Here is a 17,143-nt window from a genome sequence, read left to right on the forward strand (position 1 = left end):
CGTTTTCTCATAGGTTAAACATTTGCATAATACGGTGACAAATGCATCATTATTATTTTTTAAGTGTATAATAGGCATAGTAGTAGTAATCGTAGTAGTAGCAATGCATTACTATTGGCTGACTTGATTGCGTAAGGCCGTTCGGGCCCACTGTAAACAGTTAATAGTATGTCACTTTCCACCCTAAATCCGTGCCTACCATAAACCACAGACACGGTGACGTCAGTGTCGAAACATTGAACTAAACAAGCCATTTTCACATGCGTAATGCTCCACGGGAGTACATAGCATAGCAACGATAATTTGTTGGAGTAACTGCGATATAAAAAGACAGCGGAGTTTATGTTTTTTTGCTTTTCTCGTTTAAATCCAGACTGACCCTTAATTCACAGTGTACCACGCGCTTTACCCAGTCTCCGAATAGCATGTCTGCGAAGCAAAGGGAGGAAACCGACTCGGAGGGGAGATGGTTTGGGGAGGATTTTGAGAAGATGGAACGCGTTGGGACTACCGCGCACCGATTCGACGAGAATGAAGATAGACAACAGTCAAATCGCTGGGAGGACGAGACCTACGAGAAACAATTTTACCATCAACCTGAGAGCAATCAGAAACAGCCTCCCGTTACCATGGAAACTGCATCTACAGGTAAAATGAGAAATCTAATACCGATGGGAAATACAAACAACATCTAACAAAACATATAAATGAGCTGTTACAGGGAACTGTTTTTTACTCTTACTGGTGTGCTGTTTTCGCTGTGCTGGTGAGCAAGCTGGCTAACCATTTGGTGCAACTTTTCTCATGCAGCTAGGATAGCCTACCTGGAGATACGCGTATGGAAGGATAACTAACATTACGGACGCGTGACTGACAATAATAAAACAAAGTTGTGTTGCTGGCTCGACGAGCTTACTTACCTGGCTATCCTGGGAAATTGGTCCGGCTACCGTGAATATTTTCCCACGTAACTATGTAAATAAGATAGCTAGTACACATTGCACGTGTCCCTTTTTATTCTAAGCCCAGTTCGTGTAAAAATGGCTGTCGAGTTTTTTAATGAGACAATGTGGTATTGTGTGACCACTATGTATGTCCTAACAAAAAAGTTATGGTGATGGATGCTCATCGAGAAGTTAGCCAGATATTTTTCTTCATGCGGGTGAAACAACGAAGGATTCGACTTTATCGCCGATTTAAGCTTATGCTCACGGTGAATTATAACATGACAAATGAGTTTGTATGGACATTTTGTTAATATCAATAACATATAGCTAGTAATACTCAGCACTCATGCTACAACAACATGTAGGATACGTAACCATACTACGCCGTGCAGAATAAAACATATAGCCTCGCAGGCTATTCGCTCAATGGCATGTTAACACAACGCCAATATCACGGGTCAGACTTTATTAGGATGTTCGCTATTCGGCCATGATGTACGACATTCGTCCCATATAAGTTTAGAAAGTTATCATTTAGAAAGATTTGGTGAGACAAAGCGTTGCATAATAGCCGGGGTTGCGCTCGCCTAAAAGAATGTAAAGTTTATGTAACTGAACTGGTAGGCATGGCTTGTCTTTTGAGAGGGGCAGTGGGTTTAGAGGGGGAGGGTAGGATTGTCTTAGAGAACAGGACCACATAGCGTTTTAATAACTGTTCATGTTGCTACTGGGCCCAGCAAATATTAATTAATTTGTTTGTTTATCTGTTTGTTTTTGTCGATAAATAAAAGTGTTATTTTTATATTTTCAGTAGTTTCTGTTTCGCACAAAAAGAATGCATGACCAAAAATGTGTCCCAAATGGAAATTGTGGGAAAGTTTTCCAAGTCACTCTTGCTGTCACACCAAACACACAAACATACCACACACACACACACACACACACAGGGAGAGAGAGAATGCTCCTGAGGAAACCTGTTCTGAACATTCAAAATCAAAACAGTATTGTAAAACAGATTTGCATAATTTTGGTAACTTTTTGGACAGTTGAACTCATTGAACTCATACCCATAACAATAAGGCCTTGAGGGGTATGCTAGCTACTGGAGCATAGGGGATGTCTCTTATCCTAGTGCCTTCTGTGCCTCCATCTCTGAGTTGAACAAAGAGGAAAAGCTCTGAAGGAGGCATGCAGCAATGGCCATGAATCATTAGGCACTATTTGTACGGCAGGAAACAAAGGATGGGTGGAAATAAGATGTTGTTTTCCCTTCTAAAGTTATGTCACATCCAGCTCCGGTGCTTGCTGTAAACTGTGGTCTTAAATAGCTTCTGAATCATTCGAGTGCCTTTCCGCATTCCAGCCCGTCGCACTGGTGTAAAGCCTTTCACTTGTTGCTGATACACGGGCCCATTGTTTTCCTCACTGGACAATCCCATTTTGTCTGGGCCTTTAAAGAGAAATATTTCACTGTGTTAATTTCACTTTCACACAAGATTTGCCTCTATATTCACAACTAATGAGTAGATTGGAGTTGTGGTCTTTCCTGAATTGTAGCCTTTGCACCTACTCTATTTGGCCTGCTTTTGAGCAGTGCTTTGCTTTAATAATGCACTTTCCACAGAAGCTGAAATATGTTAATGGTGGTTTATGAGTCAGCAGTGTTTTGTTGGTGTTTCGAAATTATGCTCATATGCATTTTGTGAGTGGAACTAGAGATAATGGGTTAATCACAAATTCAATTATGGAGGTTATTTTTATAAAGCTGCTCATTGTGTGTGTGTGTGTGTGTGTGTGTGTGTGTGTGTGTGTGAGAGAGAGAGAGAGAGAGAGAGAGAGAGAGAAAGAGATAAAAGAGCTGATGTCAGTGGGGGTGTCATTAATTCCCAAATCAGATGGATGCCCTGAATAAAAAAAAAATCCTTCCAAGGGATGTAACTGTGTAAAAGTTTGCAGGAAGTAATTTAAAGATACAGCTTTCCCGGCAGTGAGACATTATTTCTCTGCTTTTTGTGCAATTCTGAATATTAGCTGCTGTTCATCCATGAATGTGTCACTCAGTTCATCAGCCAATCCTGTGCCTCTAAGGGGGTAGGAGGTGTGTCACTTCATCCCTAATGAATCAAAGGAAGAGTGTGAATCAGTTTTTGACTGACATATAATTGATATTTGCCTTGGAGCTTTTTTTTCATATCCACAGGTGTAAATGCCAAGTAACTGTACATCAAAAGCGTGTTCATGGAATTTATGATTAGCATAAATTGACACCCCTAAAATACCATATAAGGAGCTTGGAACTTCATCTATTTAAAGAAAAAAGCTTCCCTGAAGCGGAGATTGAAGTTCTGTTAATGGAAGTACAAGCCAAAAACATATTTTATTCTGTAATGTAATCAGTGGATTGTCAGAGCAGGGGAAGACTAAAGCCTGGTAACATATATCCTAGCTGTTGTACACTCTTCCTTAAGTTACACACAACAGATAAAAAGAAAATGGTTTGACATTAAACGGGAGGCATAAACAAATGACAGCCACATGCAATGCCACTTCTAAGCCATTCTGTTTGCAGGTGTAAACTTGAACTGTTCAAAAATGACAAGGAAAAGTTGATTGTCCTGATGGAGAAACATAAAAAGCTGTGCCAAACTATTGTGCCAAACTAATATCTAAACATACACTCACTGAGCACTTTATTAGGTAGACCTGTCCACCAGAAATACAAATATTTAAGCATGTGGCAGCAAATAAATGCATAAAAGCATGCAGACATGGTCAAGAGGTTCAGCTGTCTTTCAGACCAAATGTCAGAATGGGAAAGAAATGTAATGACTTTGTAAGTGACTTTGACCATGGAATGATTGTCGGTTCCAGACAGAGTTTACATAAAATGGTGTGACAAATGAAATCCAGTGTGCAGCAGTTCTGCAGACATAAACGGTTAATGAGAGAATGGCCAGACTGGTCCAAGCTGACAGGAAGGTGACAGTAACACAAATAACCACACATTACAACAGTGGTGCGCAGAAGAGCATCTCTAAACACACAACATGTCAGACCTCTTGTGGATAGGCTACAGCAGCAGAAGACCAATAAGTAAAAAAAAAGTATTAAATATCTAATAAAATATTTCTATTGATAATTTGCCTACTTTTGTTTATATAGGCTACATAATCTACATATGCACCACATAAAATAAAAAAATGTGGTGTGCTGTCCTAGGTGCTGTATACACACTGCAGCACAAAATGGAGGTAAGCAGTGGAATGTCAGGGACGGGGAAGACTAAAGCCTGGAGAGATTTTGTTGTAAACTCTATCTTGAGTTCCACGTACTATGGAACAGGTAAACCAAAATTGTTTGACATTAAACTGGAGACAAAAAATAAAACTCGGAAACAAATGAAGCACATCAGCCACATGCCATGGCACTTCTATGTTCTATGCCATGATGTTTGCAGCTGTGAACTTGAACTTGAACTCATCGTTAGGGTTCGCTGTTTTTTCTGTTCAAAAATGGATGAGGAAAAGCTGATTGTCCTGGTGGAGAAACATAAAGAGACTTGTACGCCATATTTATAGCTAACTTTGTTTATGTGTTTTAGGGAATTTATATTCGACTCCAATTAAGTATGAATTAATCAGGATTACTGGAATGAAACATCATCCATTTAAATCTTGAATCCTGTTGTATTTTCAGATCATATTAATAATTATAATATTCAATAGGCTCATTAAAATAATAATGCCACTCTAAATCAAAATAAAATATGAATGAATCGAATTATCAAAGCACAAAACAAGCTTAGCAACCGTGCACAACACACGCACAACAGCTGAGACCACGCGTGAAGTGCGTTCGGATTCTACAAAAAAACTGATAAATCCCACATTATTTGTGTAAATGCTTTTCTGAAGGATTTACAGTCAATTTCGTTTGGCTCACTTTTGATAAATAAGGCTAAGTGAACCCAAATGCTCATAACCCACTGTATCTGTATCTGAATGGCTCCAGTATCGAAAGGGTAATGTTTAAAAGCATACTATGCAAAGATTTTTAGCCTTGTGTTTCCGGCTTTATCCTCTATACTCCAACCACTCATCCCCGTTTTTATATTTTATATCCCTTTTTATTTGTATATCTCCATTTTTACACCACAGAGGAAAAGCGGTTCACCGAGCACTGCACTTGTGCTTCTTCACCACTGCCATTGCAGTAGCTAGTTAGCTTCAAATGCTCTGCTGAAACCTGATCCTACCTTACTCAGGCTCAATAGGCTTCACCTGTCCCCACACACAGAAGAGTGTTACGCCGTTCATGTTCAGTTTTTCACGGTAATGCTACTTGCTTTTGCGATACATGCCCTGTGCATACCACAAAATGTACAATATTCTCAAAACCACATTGCAGACAACACTAAGAGGGAAGGCTCTGTTTGGTACAATCAAGATATTTCCCACCTCTAACAGTATGCATTCCAGGTTTTAACTTCATGGGAGGTAGAGTATGTATTTTATAGTAGTTTTCTGAAGAAACATAGGCCTATATGTCACACTGGTGTTCATCATTCATTCAATAATTCATTATCCTAACCCGCTTATCCTGAACAGGGTCGCAGGGGGCTGGAGCCTATCCCAGCAAACATTCGGCGAAAGGCAGGAATACACCCTGGACAGGTCGCCAGTCCATCACAGGGTACACACACCAATCACTCACACACTCATACCTACGGGCAATTTAGATTCTCCAATCAGCCTAATCTGCATGTCTTTGGACTGTGGGAGGAAACCGGAGTACCCGGAGGAAACCCACGCAAATACGGGGAGAACACGCAAACTCCACACAGAGAGGCCCTGGCCGACGGGGATTTGAACCCAGGACCTCCTTGCTGTGAGGTGGCAGTGCTACCCACTGCACCATCCGTGCCACCACACACTGGTGTTATAATGGAAATATTAACACAAAAGTCCATAATATCAATTTAGATAGGGACTGAATTATCTGCGAATCACTCCAAATCTGCACGTTGTTTTCCTAGTGCAATCCTCCCTGCCTGAAATTAGTCAGTGAAAGGCTATATCATATTTTCCTGGTTCTCTAGGTGGGAAAAGCTTGAAAATAAATGAAAAGAAGCCAGCCATATCATTGCAAAATATGGATTGAGATTCAACCCTGTCCCAAATTGGATGGCTGTACTGAACAGCACGTATTATGGCTGAAGAGCATGCCATAGTCTGCCAGTGGTGTCCAGACTTATCTGAAAAGGATGTGTGCTATCTGATGTGTTTTCTTTGTTGTTTTATTAGTCCAGGACTAAAACACCTGATTTTACTTATAAGGCCTTAATTGAAGACCATGGTTAGTTAATTAGTTGAATCAGGTACCACAGTGCTTGGCTAAAGCACCTCATACCTACTGTGAAAAAAGCACTTTGAATTGCATTCAGTATGAATATGTGCTGTACAAATACAATTGACTAAAACAACAACCTGAATGCTCTTCAGCCATTCTCAGATATGATTGGAGACCCCTGGCCTAATCCAAGGGTGAAGTTTTGTTGTGAACGAAGTGTTTGTTACTTTAAAGCAGGGGTCTCCAACCCTGGTCCTGGAGAGCTACTGGGTCTGCTGGTTTTTGTTTTCACGTTAAAATCAGCACCTGTTGAGACCCAGGTAACAAGGTGAAGCGAGTTAATTAATCAATTAGACTAGTTGATTACACTTAAGTGCAGGGTAACAACGAAAACCAGCAGACCCTGTAGCTCTCCAGGACCAGGGTTGGAGACCGCTGCTTTAAAGTAACAAAATGAAAATGTTCCCTATCGGAGATCACCTGCCAGGAAGCAGGTAATATCCTGCCTTTTGTTTTGCGGTAATCCGTAAATGTTTTGTTTCATCGAGTGAGATATGAAATCCTGTGTTGTTTAGTTTACGCAGCCATATCCCCAGAGAGAACAGCCTCATTGAATTCAGCCCATTTATATTCAGCATGTTCAAAACAATGCGCGAATGGCCAAAAAATATCTCGTGAAAGCTTGCATTGTTACTCGAACAAACTTGGACTTCCTCTGTGCAGCAGTTATTGTAACAATAAAAAGACTGCCCTTGTGTGCCTTGTGATCCAGAAAGTGACTGAGCATATGGTCTGACCCGTAATTCCAACAAAGAACCATACTATACCTCTGTGCGACACACGTGGTCTTGTGTCACTGATCCAGACTGGTCAATGCCCCTTTTCCCATTCACCCGCCTGTCCACCCTTTACCCCTGCTCTGCCGATGACCTTCCTCTCCTCTCCCTTACTGCCCCCCATGAATATCTGTTTGGTCGCACTCTCCTGATTTGGTTAAGCACAGCCACTCTCTCTCATTTCCTCTGTGAAATCGCTGATCTCAGCTCCACAAATTAGTTTATTGCCCGATGATTAAAAAGAGTAGATATCATACAGTGAAAGCTTATCGATCCTGTCTGAATGTGGAAACATACAGTGGGCTCTAGAATTATGGGCACCCTTCATACAAATTGTGAACAAAGGCTGCATATATAATAAAAAAACATGGATAATGGTCTATATTTTATGTATAAACATACGGGGAAAGTATATTCTTGTATTTCAATACATTTACATTTATGTTTCAATGTCTTTTTAAGTGTATTTAATAATCTATTTTTTTTCTGAGAATCACAGGTGCCAAAATGATTGGCAGCCCTAACAATTATTGGAAATAACATAAAATAGTAAAACGGGCAATATAATTTTACTTCAATTTAGTTAATCTCAGACTAAAGGAACTATATTGTGTCATTCCATCACTTTCTCAGCCTATAAGCCAGTTCAGGCTGGGTATCCCTCTCGAGATTTCTTCCCATCGGGGAGTTTTTTCTCGCCACTGTTTGAGGTTTTTCTTCTACTAGGGAGCTTTTTACCTCATATGCTATTTTGGGGCTTAGGGCTGATATTTCCCATTGTTCTTCCCTTCTGTTTACTATGTGAAGCGTCTCTGTGACAGTCTACAGTGAAAAGTGCGATACAAATAAAATTTTGTTTAATTTCTGTTGCAGTATAAAAATGAGGTTCCAAGCATGCAAAATCCATTTGTCAACCATCAGCATGGGAAAAGCCAAAGAACTGTCAATTCACAAGACACTGACAATCACAAGATTGACAAAAACATACATAAACCGTTAAACATAAGTCAAGTCCAATAATAAAAAGGCATAAAACATATGGAATGGTTGCAGAGATTTGCTGAGTTGAAGAGATTGGTTAAGTAAAAAAAAAACATACAATGGCACCTCCATACCATACCAACTCTTTGGAAGGGTGGCACGAAAACAGCCCTTACTGAGCACAATAAACAAAACCAAGCATCTTGAGTTTGCCAAACCTATGACTGGAAGAGAGCGATCAAGAATGCCCAAAGTTTGGCGAGTTTTATGACATAATTGGACCTTTTCTATTAATTAAAAGGAAATTAAATGTTGGAGCACTTTCTTTAAATATGAGTTCCTTTACTGCTTGTGATTCCTAGTTCTGGTTCCATACTTTTCTTGTCCCCAGTAGTACTGGGTTGAAGACAGATTGCCCAGGTGCAGACTGCTGTGGAAATTAATGACTTCTATTTGAATTAAAATTTGACATCCACCAATGTATCTGTGATTTGTTGGTCTGAACTCAAGAAAGTTAGTATTTTGTCAGTTCTGAAGCATCTGTACCAGTGGATGCCATATGTATGCTGTCAGCACAGGGGATAAATACAGATAAATAATGAATTATCTCTGGTCCAGTTGGCTCAAGCTGTTTTGGCTTTGTTTAAGCTTCTTGGTGGGCAGTGGGGGGGTGAGAACCTGGTCTTTGGATAGAATGCCTTGATGCTTGCTGGAGTTCATAATTCCACTGCCCTTTACAATATGTTTGAATGTTTAAATTGCAGTTGGGATGGACTGATCCAGTTAGGTTGATGCAACGGATTCCATGAAAGTTTTGAATCTGAAGTTCCCCCATACCCCAGTGTAGTTGGTGTATCTTGGATTGTCGGCTGGTAGAAATGCACCGTGGAGAGCACGCCACAGCAAGGCTGTAATCAGGACTGCAAATTATAGCCACTGCAAGGCCCTCTATCACAGACTCCTTACAGTTACTCACCATGATGTTCTCACCACCCATTAGTGTGGCTGAATCCATTCAGTAAAAAGTACATGCAGTTGCAGGACTGGCTGAATGCTCCTTCAACTGTAAGTTTATCTGCTGTACAAATTCAGGGGCTTTTGAAGAATTGGTTTCCCAATCCTGTTTATAGGCAGGAATAATTGCTGCATTGACCTCTGTGAAACATGCAGAATGCCGGCCGGAAAAAAAGGCACTGGGCTCATTTTAGCCCTGGTGATGTAGGAAGACGATGACCTTGGCTGAAGGTCATAGCGTGCAGCGCAAGCCTCTTAAGCATGAAACACGGATAGAAGCATGTCAGGTTATACTGAACATTTATTCCCCTGCAGTAACAGAGAGATCGGGCCTCTGATAAGAATGAGACAATGTGGTCTGTTCTTCTCCACGACTCTATCTGCTCATCTGCTTACAGAAGGAGAGGACCCGCTTTCTAATTATAACTTTTTAAAATCGCTTTTAAGGAGAGTCGTGCTGGAAAAACATATTGCACTCTGTACATCTCCATCTTTTCTGCTTGTATTCCTTTGGAGACAGTTGCTGACACTGCACATGTGTCTATTAAATATAGGCACTTGCTATACTTGGAGTGGATTATATGCTGCAGTAATTTCTGAAGTGGTTTTCTGTGTGTGCACATGTATTGTGTGTGCATGTATCTTTGTTATCATGCGTTTGTACTGTGTGTGGACTTGTGTGTATTTCTGTGTATCTTGTGTATGTTTGTGTGCATGCATAGTATAGTGTGGGATCCAGACTTTTGGAAAGGGCTGGCTGGCGCTCTGTTCTGCCCCTCCAGGAGTTCCTGCAGGGAGACAGGCAGTACTGATGAATTTTCCAGAAATAACTTGGCAGCAACTCTCATTTCCAGAGACTGGCTCTTATCATTCCTCTGTGGCCTGACTGACCTGGGAACAGTGATAGTGGTGTGCCAATGCACCATTCTCAGTGGCAGAGCTAGCAGCAAATGCGCAGAGACATGTGCTGTTCAGTCCACACGCCTCCGGGTCAACTGCCAGCCTGCTGACCAACTCTCGCCCTGTTATGCTGCGTCGGTGCCAATTAGCTAACAAGCAGTGAGGGATATAGGCAACAGTGAAAAAACATTAAAGGAAAGGGTCACATTGTATCTGCTACAGCTTTTAGAGTTCTGTGTTCATCAGTGAAGAATTCTCCAATCATGGTGCCTGTCATCTCACTCAACAGAAGAATGCATGCCCATAACGGTTGGAGAAACTGATTTCCTTACCAGAAGGTTCTACCCTGCTGGTCTGACCAGTTCAGACCAGCTCCCAGCTCAAGCGATGTTTGAAACAGCTGGTTCACTGGTTAACCAGACAAGCTGGCCAATCAGACTTGCTACCAGCACTCCCTGGTTGACCAGCTCATACCCAGCAAAACCAGTTTATGACCACCTTGACCAGCTGGATTAACAGCAAGGTACGATAGGATCCCAGGTCATGTACTACTGCGGTGACTACAACAATAAACTATGGTTAATTTCCAATTGCATAGAAGGAGTATATGCAAGATTTGTAAGTTGACCTGGATAGTAGATGTCTGCTAACGGGAAGTGGGTGGCAGGAAGAGCAACAGGAAGTTTTTCTCAGAGTACAACGAGTACAGCAGAGAGATGCATTTCCGAGGGGCTCTGAGCTCCCTGTGAGCAGATGCCACTGTCACATGATTAACAAGCATCTGTGAGACACCCCCCTCCCCCCGAGTCGCTCTCATTGCTCTGGCATTGGCCCAAAGTTTATAGGGTAACAAACCCACCTGCATGAAGCAGCCATCTGTACAGACTGTATGCAGTCTGCAATCCCGCCAGGAAACAGGCTTCCGTGGTCCTACTGCGAGTTTGTCCCTGCTAACATCCTCGTTCTCTGACATGGGCACCCGATCTTACCTGATGGAGGTCAACGTGATTGCAAGACTTTGTTTCAACCCAGCACTAAAATAGCCGGCACATGATGAATTGTGGCCTTCAGTCGAGACCTTGATTTGTTGAAACATTTGTTGGGCTAGAACAAAAGCCAGCACACACTACTAAAGTCCTTGGGTTAGACTGGACTCACCTGCTGGAAGAGAACAAAGGCTATCACTCCACTTCTTTTCTTGCTGTGAAAGTCTTGTGCCTGTGACCTTGTTCTCGTCCTGTCTCTGACGAAAGAGGAGGATTTGATAATCAGGACTGCTATGTTTGGCTCTTACCTACATGATCAATGTGTTTTGCCAAAGCTTTGCATTCAATTGTGGTGTTTCTGTCAGGGATTTCTATAGCTATAGCCTTTTGCAATATTTGTGTGTGTCTGTGTGTATGTGTGTTTGTGTGCATGTGTGTGTGGGCAAGATAGGGCAGAGATGTTGGATAGAAGCATTAGTGGTGTGCAGACACTGGCCACATACATCCTGGGCCCTGAGCTGAGGTTTTAGTCTGCAGTTGCAAGCACCCTGCAACATGAACATAGGCAAGGCTACTGCACTTTGCCTGGACGCTTCAACCAGGAGCCAGAGGAAGATGTTCTTCGTTGGAAATATGCACTTTTAAAAGCTCAGAGAACACCCCTCACATTATCTCCCTTTGCCAACAATGTTTTTTTCTGTTGTGCTGCAAATTCAGAATTTTTGACAGGAGTCCTCTGACCAACTGTGTGATGGGAAAAGGTAAACTGAGTGACACAAGCCCATGGGTTTTCCAGGTTGTCTGTGGTCTGAGCTGGGTTTAGTCAGTCACTGATCCCATATCCTGGCTCTTCTTGTTTTTATGCCTCCCCACATCTGCACTGCTCCTGACCCCTCTTCTCAGTTTATTTATATTATACTTTTCCTGCTATTGTTTTGTCTTTCAGGTTCCTGTGCTTTCCGGAGCATGTCAATCAATCATCACAAATTATCTTTTGCCATGAGACACACACTTTCATGCTCTGTCTCACACTCTCACGCTGCCCAAACACATCTCACACCAAAAAAACCCATAAAAACCTGCTACTAAATACAGAGCCCCTCCCTGATGAAACCGAGTGGTATCTTCCAGTTCGCGAGGCAAAATCTAATTTTCAGCCTAATGAACTGAGGTTGTCTCATCAAAATTACGGTGAGGTTATTGATTGGCTACATATCTTTGACAGCAACGTGCTCTGCAATTTAGCACTAATAAAATGTCTACAGGGTGACTGTAGTGATAGCTACAGCAGTGGGCTGTTGGAATCTTGATACGAGGCAGAGACAACAAAGTCGGTGATCTGACGTATCACCCCCAAAATTACATTAAAAAATGCAGTTATTTGATGATGACAATGAGGGCTTGCTAGCTAATATAATATAGGATTGCTGATAATGTTCACAAAGTGACAGTAGCTTAAAACTGTAATAATAAAAAAATAAGGACAACAAGATGTATCGCTGACCTTATTGTCCAACATAGCTGCAGAGTATTTCTTAAGGTGATATTACAGTTGTCCCAGTCCCACTATAGAGTGTAGATGAAGAAGACAACTTCTGTAGTGAAGCTTATTCTCTGTACAATCATAGTTGCACTAACCATGCAACAATAATAAACAATTAGTGTGCTCTCCAGAATTATTGGCACCCCTAATAAAAATGAAGCGAAAAGGCTGTATATTATAAACAACACAAGATAATAAAATACATGTTATGTTCAAACCTCTGGGAAAACTATATATTTTTATTTCAGTACATTTAGTCTCATGTTTTACATTTTTTAAATCTAAAAATATATACTTTTCCAATATGTATGAACATAAAGTATAGATTATTAACTGTGTTGTTTACTAAATACAGTCTTGCTTCTTCATTTTTATGAAGGGTGACAATAATTCTGGACCCCATTGTAGTTGTGTGGCATACACGGGCATGCTAAAGATACAGCCCATGTCATAAAAATCTCACCAAAATTGGCAACCCTGCTTAACTAGGTGACCTTTGTACTTGCTAGTTAATCGCTAGCTAGCTAAAAGTTATTTCTTATGGCTCTTTTGGCTTGTTTACTAGGTTACCTTTTTGCAGAGCTTGGTGGTTTTTTGCACAGCTAGCTATGTCGCATCGCCACCTAGCCACCTAAAAATAATAATTGACATTAACTATATGGCACAAAGGCCAGTGACTTAAGTGGTGGCACTGGCTGACAATAACATTAGCTAAGTTGTAAGCACTTTCTAAAAACACAGCGAGCTACAGTACCTAGGTGGCATTTGCTGTAGGGCTTCAAATACTTTTCCCTCAGCCAGTAAGCTAGTTACACTGAGCTAACTGTAAAACCTTGCTAGCTAACTAGTACGCTTAATGTACGACAGCTAATAAACTAGCTGTTGTGTATGTGCTTGCAATCTGGCTTGCTAATTAGCTGCCCTTTTGTGCCACCTAGTTGGCCAAAATGCCACATTACTGGTAGCTGGATTTTAAGCACAGCTAGCTTGATCTTATGGCCAGCTAGTTGGTCTAAATGACAGCTAGCTGGGGCTATTGTGGTACGTAGCTAGGTTGTATTCAGACAGTCGCTAGCTATGGAGGAATAAATGTTAAAATGGCATGCTCTAGGCTTCCTTTGGCTCTTATTGGCTCAGCGGGGTCGCATAAAAGGTGTGCTACAGGTATGGCTGACAGGGTATGAATGTGGTGGGGGAAAACTCAGCCTTTTGTAACACACGAGCAACAGCTCTGAGGTTCAACCTTCAGACAAAGAGTCCCCTCCCTACCCTGCCCCCAAGATGAGCCCGAAGCCCCGCCTCTATCCCTCCCCTTGTGTCCCATGTGACACTGAGGCTGGGTACTGCAGAGCTCGTCCCCTTTCCCTCATAAAGAGCCGAAAGGAAGATGCAGCTGAGCCTGTGGGCTTTGCCCAATGCCTGCTCGCATCCCAGCCTTGACACACACCCACCAACAACTACAGTTTAATCAGCAACCGGGAGTACGAGGAAGAGGCCAATAAGATGAGGATCTTCCTAATAGCCCATTCTTCCCAGGTAAAGAACCGCAGTCTCCCTGCTACGGGCGGTTAAAAATAGAATTCCCTCGGTGCACACTTAATGAGATATGTAGGACGCCAGAGAGAACAGAGCACAAAGCTCGACTGAATATGGGGGCGGTCTGTGTGTGGGGGGGATGAAATCTCTGTCCTCATATGTTAATTCTCCAATCATTTAAAACATTTTTTATTTAACCTTTGTTTAACCAGGAATGTCCCATTGAGATTAAAAATCTCTTTTTCAAGAGAGACCTGACCAGGGCAGGCAGCAGCACAAATAATTATAAAAACAGTTTCATGCAAACCACAAACGGCAAATTACATAAAGTTCATTAACAAGCATGAATACAAAAGTGAAACTAGGTAATTAAGCAGTTGAAGCAATTTAGAATATAACAATCAAGGGAAAATCAAAACACATTAAGTCATCATATTAAGGTAGTGCCTACATCAGTACCATGCCACAGTGGAACAGTGAAGTCCTGATTGGCCCTTTTGAAGCCCCAGCCCCTCCTCCCCTCAAGATGTCCAGGGATTGAGACATTCTGAGTAGTGCACCCCAGTGCCGTGTTCTAAATTGTCAAATTATCACCACAGATCATAAAGAAAAGTGCTGTCAGCCTTGCCCTTCATTCATCCCCCCCCCTCTCTCTCTCTCTCTCTCTCTCTCTCCCCCTCCCCCTTGCCTCCTGTAATGCCTATCAATGGGGAGGACATACATGTATTCCGGGATAACATACTATGCAACAATATACTGTGTAGCTTGTGGTGTAAGGAATACTGATTAGCTCTATTGCTCCTCTGTAGTATTCTGTGGTGTGCAGTGTAAATAGTGATCAGTACTTTAGCTCAGTTGTGGTATATTGTATAGGTTGTACTGTCAAAAGTCATCAGTACTAAATCAATTGCGGTATACTGTGTGGCTTGTGTGGAGAATAGTGACCAACACTAGCTCAGCTATGCTGCGGCTTTTCATGGGTGACGGTATCAGAGCGCACTCATGCTCCAAGGATTCCTGCTCGCACGGGTACAGGTCGTCAACAGTGACACATCAAAAAATTATTCCTCCGAGAACGAGCTGCTGCTTTACGGCAGTCTTTTGAACTTACATGCTTGGGAAATATAAGTATACAGCGAGGCTGCTTCCCAGTGTATTCTTAGCTTTTCGTATCTTTTCTCTGATACTGCTCATTGTTGTTTTTGTGCTTATGTAGTTTGAGTAGTGCTGTGGGAGGCCGTGCTGCAGGTGTAGAGTGCTGGGAGCACGTTTTTCAAGAGATACTCACCGCAATTCACTGCCCACCACGTGACACAGAACAGCTACTCGACTAGAACAACTGCTGCGGATAGGTGTTAATCTATCAGGGAAGATAATATTCACCCCTGAATATATTCTATGAAGAATATAGGGTACATTTATGAAGGCCAATATGCAAATGTGGGAGCGATGTTGTCTACAATGTTACCAGTGTTCTGGCATTTGCAGCTCCTTTTGTTGACAAGTGCTTACTTTTTTATGAAGATGATAGCTTTGTTTGACAGTCCCAGAGCTTGCATTAACCCCATCCACGCTGTTGAGAATTTGACGTACCAAATTAGTGTTAGTGTGAGAAAAGCACTTCAGATTCGTATCTGCCTCTTATAAAACAACAGGTTCCCCCACGCCATATGAACGGCTTACAATGGACCGAGTCAGAGAATTCAGAAGAATTCAGAAGTTGCATGAATAAACACATTGTTTTTGTTCTTAGCTTACTTTTATTCTACAACCAGTCAACATATTTCCAGTTTGGTAGAAATACAAGTTTGTTTTGAAAATTATTTGATACATTTATGGAACCAAATATCCCACCTGGTTATGAAGCTAAGACTGTTTTCTGACTAACGTTGAAGTTTATTTTGTAATCCGTTCGAGAAAACTATGTTTTTGCCGGGACTATATCTAAGCAAATACCGTCTTTTAACTACTTGTTATTGTTCCGCCAGGATGCAAGGAAAGGAAGTGACGGAAGGATGTGAGGATGGAGAAAATCAGGAAACATCCTTCATCTTTCAAGCATCAAATTGCAGCCATGTCTATCACAGATGTGGCAGGTGGAGAGAGGTAGATCCACAGGTCAATAAGTTCCTAAAAAAAATACTGCAAAGGATGCACTTATGTTTGTTCGCTCAATAATTCTTTGGGAGCCTCATAGCTCCTTGCTGCTTGTGTAACAGGTGAGAATTTGCCTGAGTCCGAGGTGGGATTTGAACCCCAGCCTCTCACTTGTACCAAATTATTTGTTGAACGAACGCGTTACCAGTCAGCTAAAGATGAACTCGCCACTAGCCAAGGGCAACAACGTTCTTTTGAATTTGAGGGTTACGTCATCGGGGAGTGTTGTCGAGGTAATCTTTACATTACATTACATTATTGGCATTTGGCAGACGCTCTTATCCAGAGCGACGTACAACAAAGTGCATACCCATAACCAGGGATAAGTTCGCTGAAAGACCCTAGAGGTAAGTACAATTTCAACTGCTACCTGTACAACAAAGATAAGGACATGGGCCATTTTTTTTTTTTTTTGAACAAACAAACAAACAAACAGAGCAAAAGTCACCAAAGTTAACTATCCAAACACTGCTAATCTGCTACCAGCCTTCGCTTTTCACTGCACCATCCATGCTTACTAGCGAACTAGCTGAGCTAACCATGCTACACTTGCTCCTTGATCTAGTTCAAAGTGCACCTTGATCAATTTCTGGGCCAGATGTGGGCTGAGGAGACAGCCTGAGGAGACAAAATAAGTGCTGGAAATGAGTGCTTGAAAAGTGCTTGTGCTTTCCTTGCATTCTTTTCTTGCATCCTCCTCCTCCTTTTGGTGGAGCTACGGTGCTGGGAAAGGATACAAGGAAAGAATACAAGGATTGAGGCCCCAGACTTCTCACACAACCATTCACAAGACCACTCCATCTTGACCATGTCCCACACATGTCCACACAATGAGGCCTCGTTCCAATCACTTATTTTATCATTGTCTCCGTGCACCTGGAAATCTGTTGAGGT

General features: G+C 41.8%; 1 protein-coding gene across 1 annotated transcript in view; it reads left to right on the forward strand.

Moving 5' to 3' along the window:
* The first annotated feature begins 238 nt into the window (after nucleotides 1-238).
* LOC133128719 (reticulon-1-A-like) overlaps nucleotides 239-17,143 on the forward strand; it is a 45,260-nt gene continuing 28,355 nt past the window's right edge. The window contains exon 1 of the mRNA XM_061242441.1: nucleotides 239-648. Coding sequence (XP_061098425.1) covers nucleotides 426-648 — 223 coding nt within the window. The 5' untranslated portion in view covers nucleotides 239-425. The remainder of the gene's footprint in view (nucleotides 649-17,143) is intronic.

Source organism: Conger conger, chromosome 5, assembly GCF_963514075.1.
Source record: "Conger conger chromosome 5, fConCon1.1, whole genome shotgun sequence".
NCBI classification, from domain to species: domain Eukaryota; kingdom Metazoa; phylum Chordata; class Actinopteri; order Anguilliformes; family Congridae; genus Conger; species Conger conger.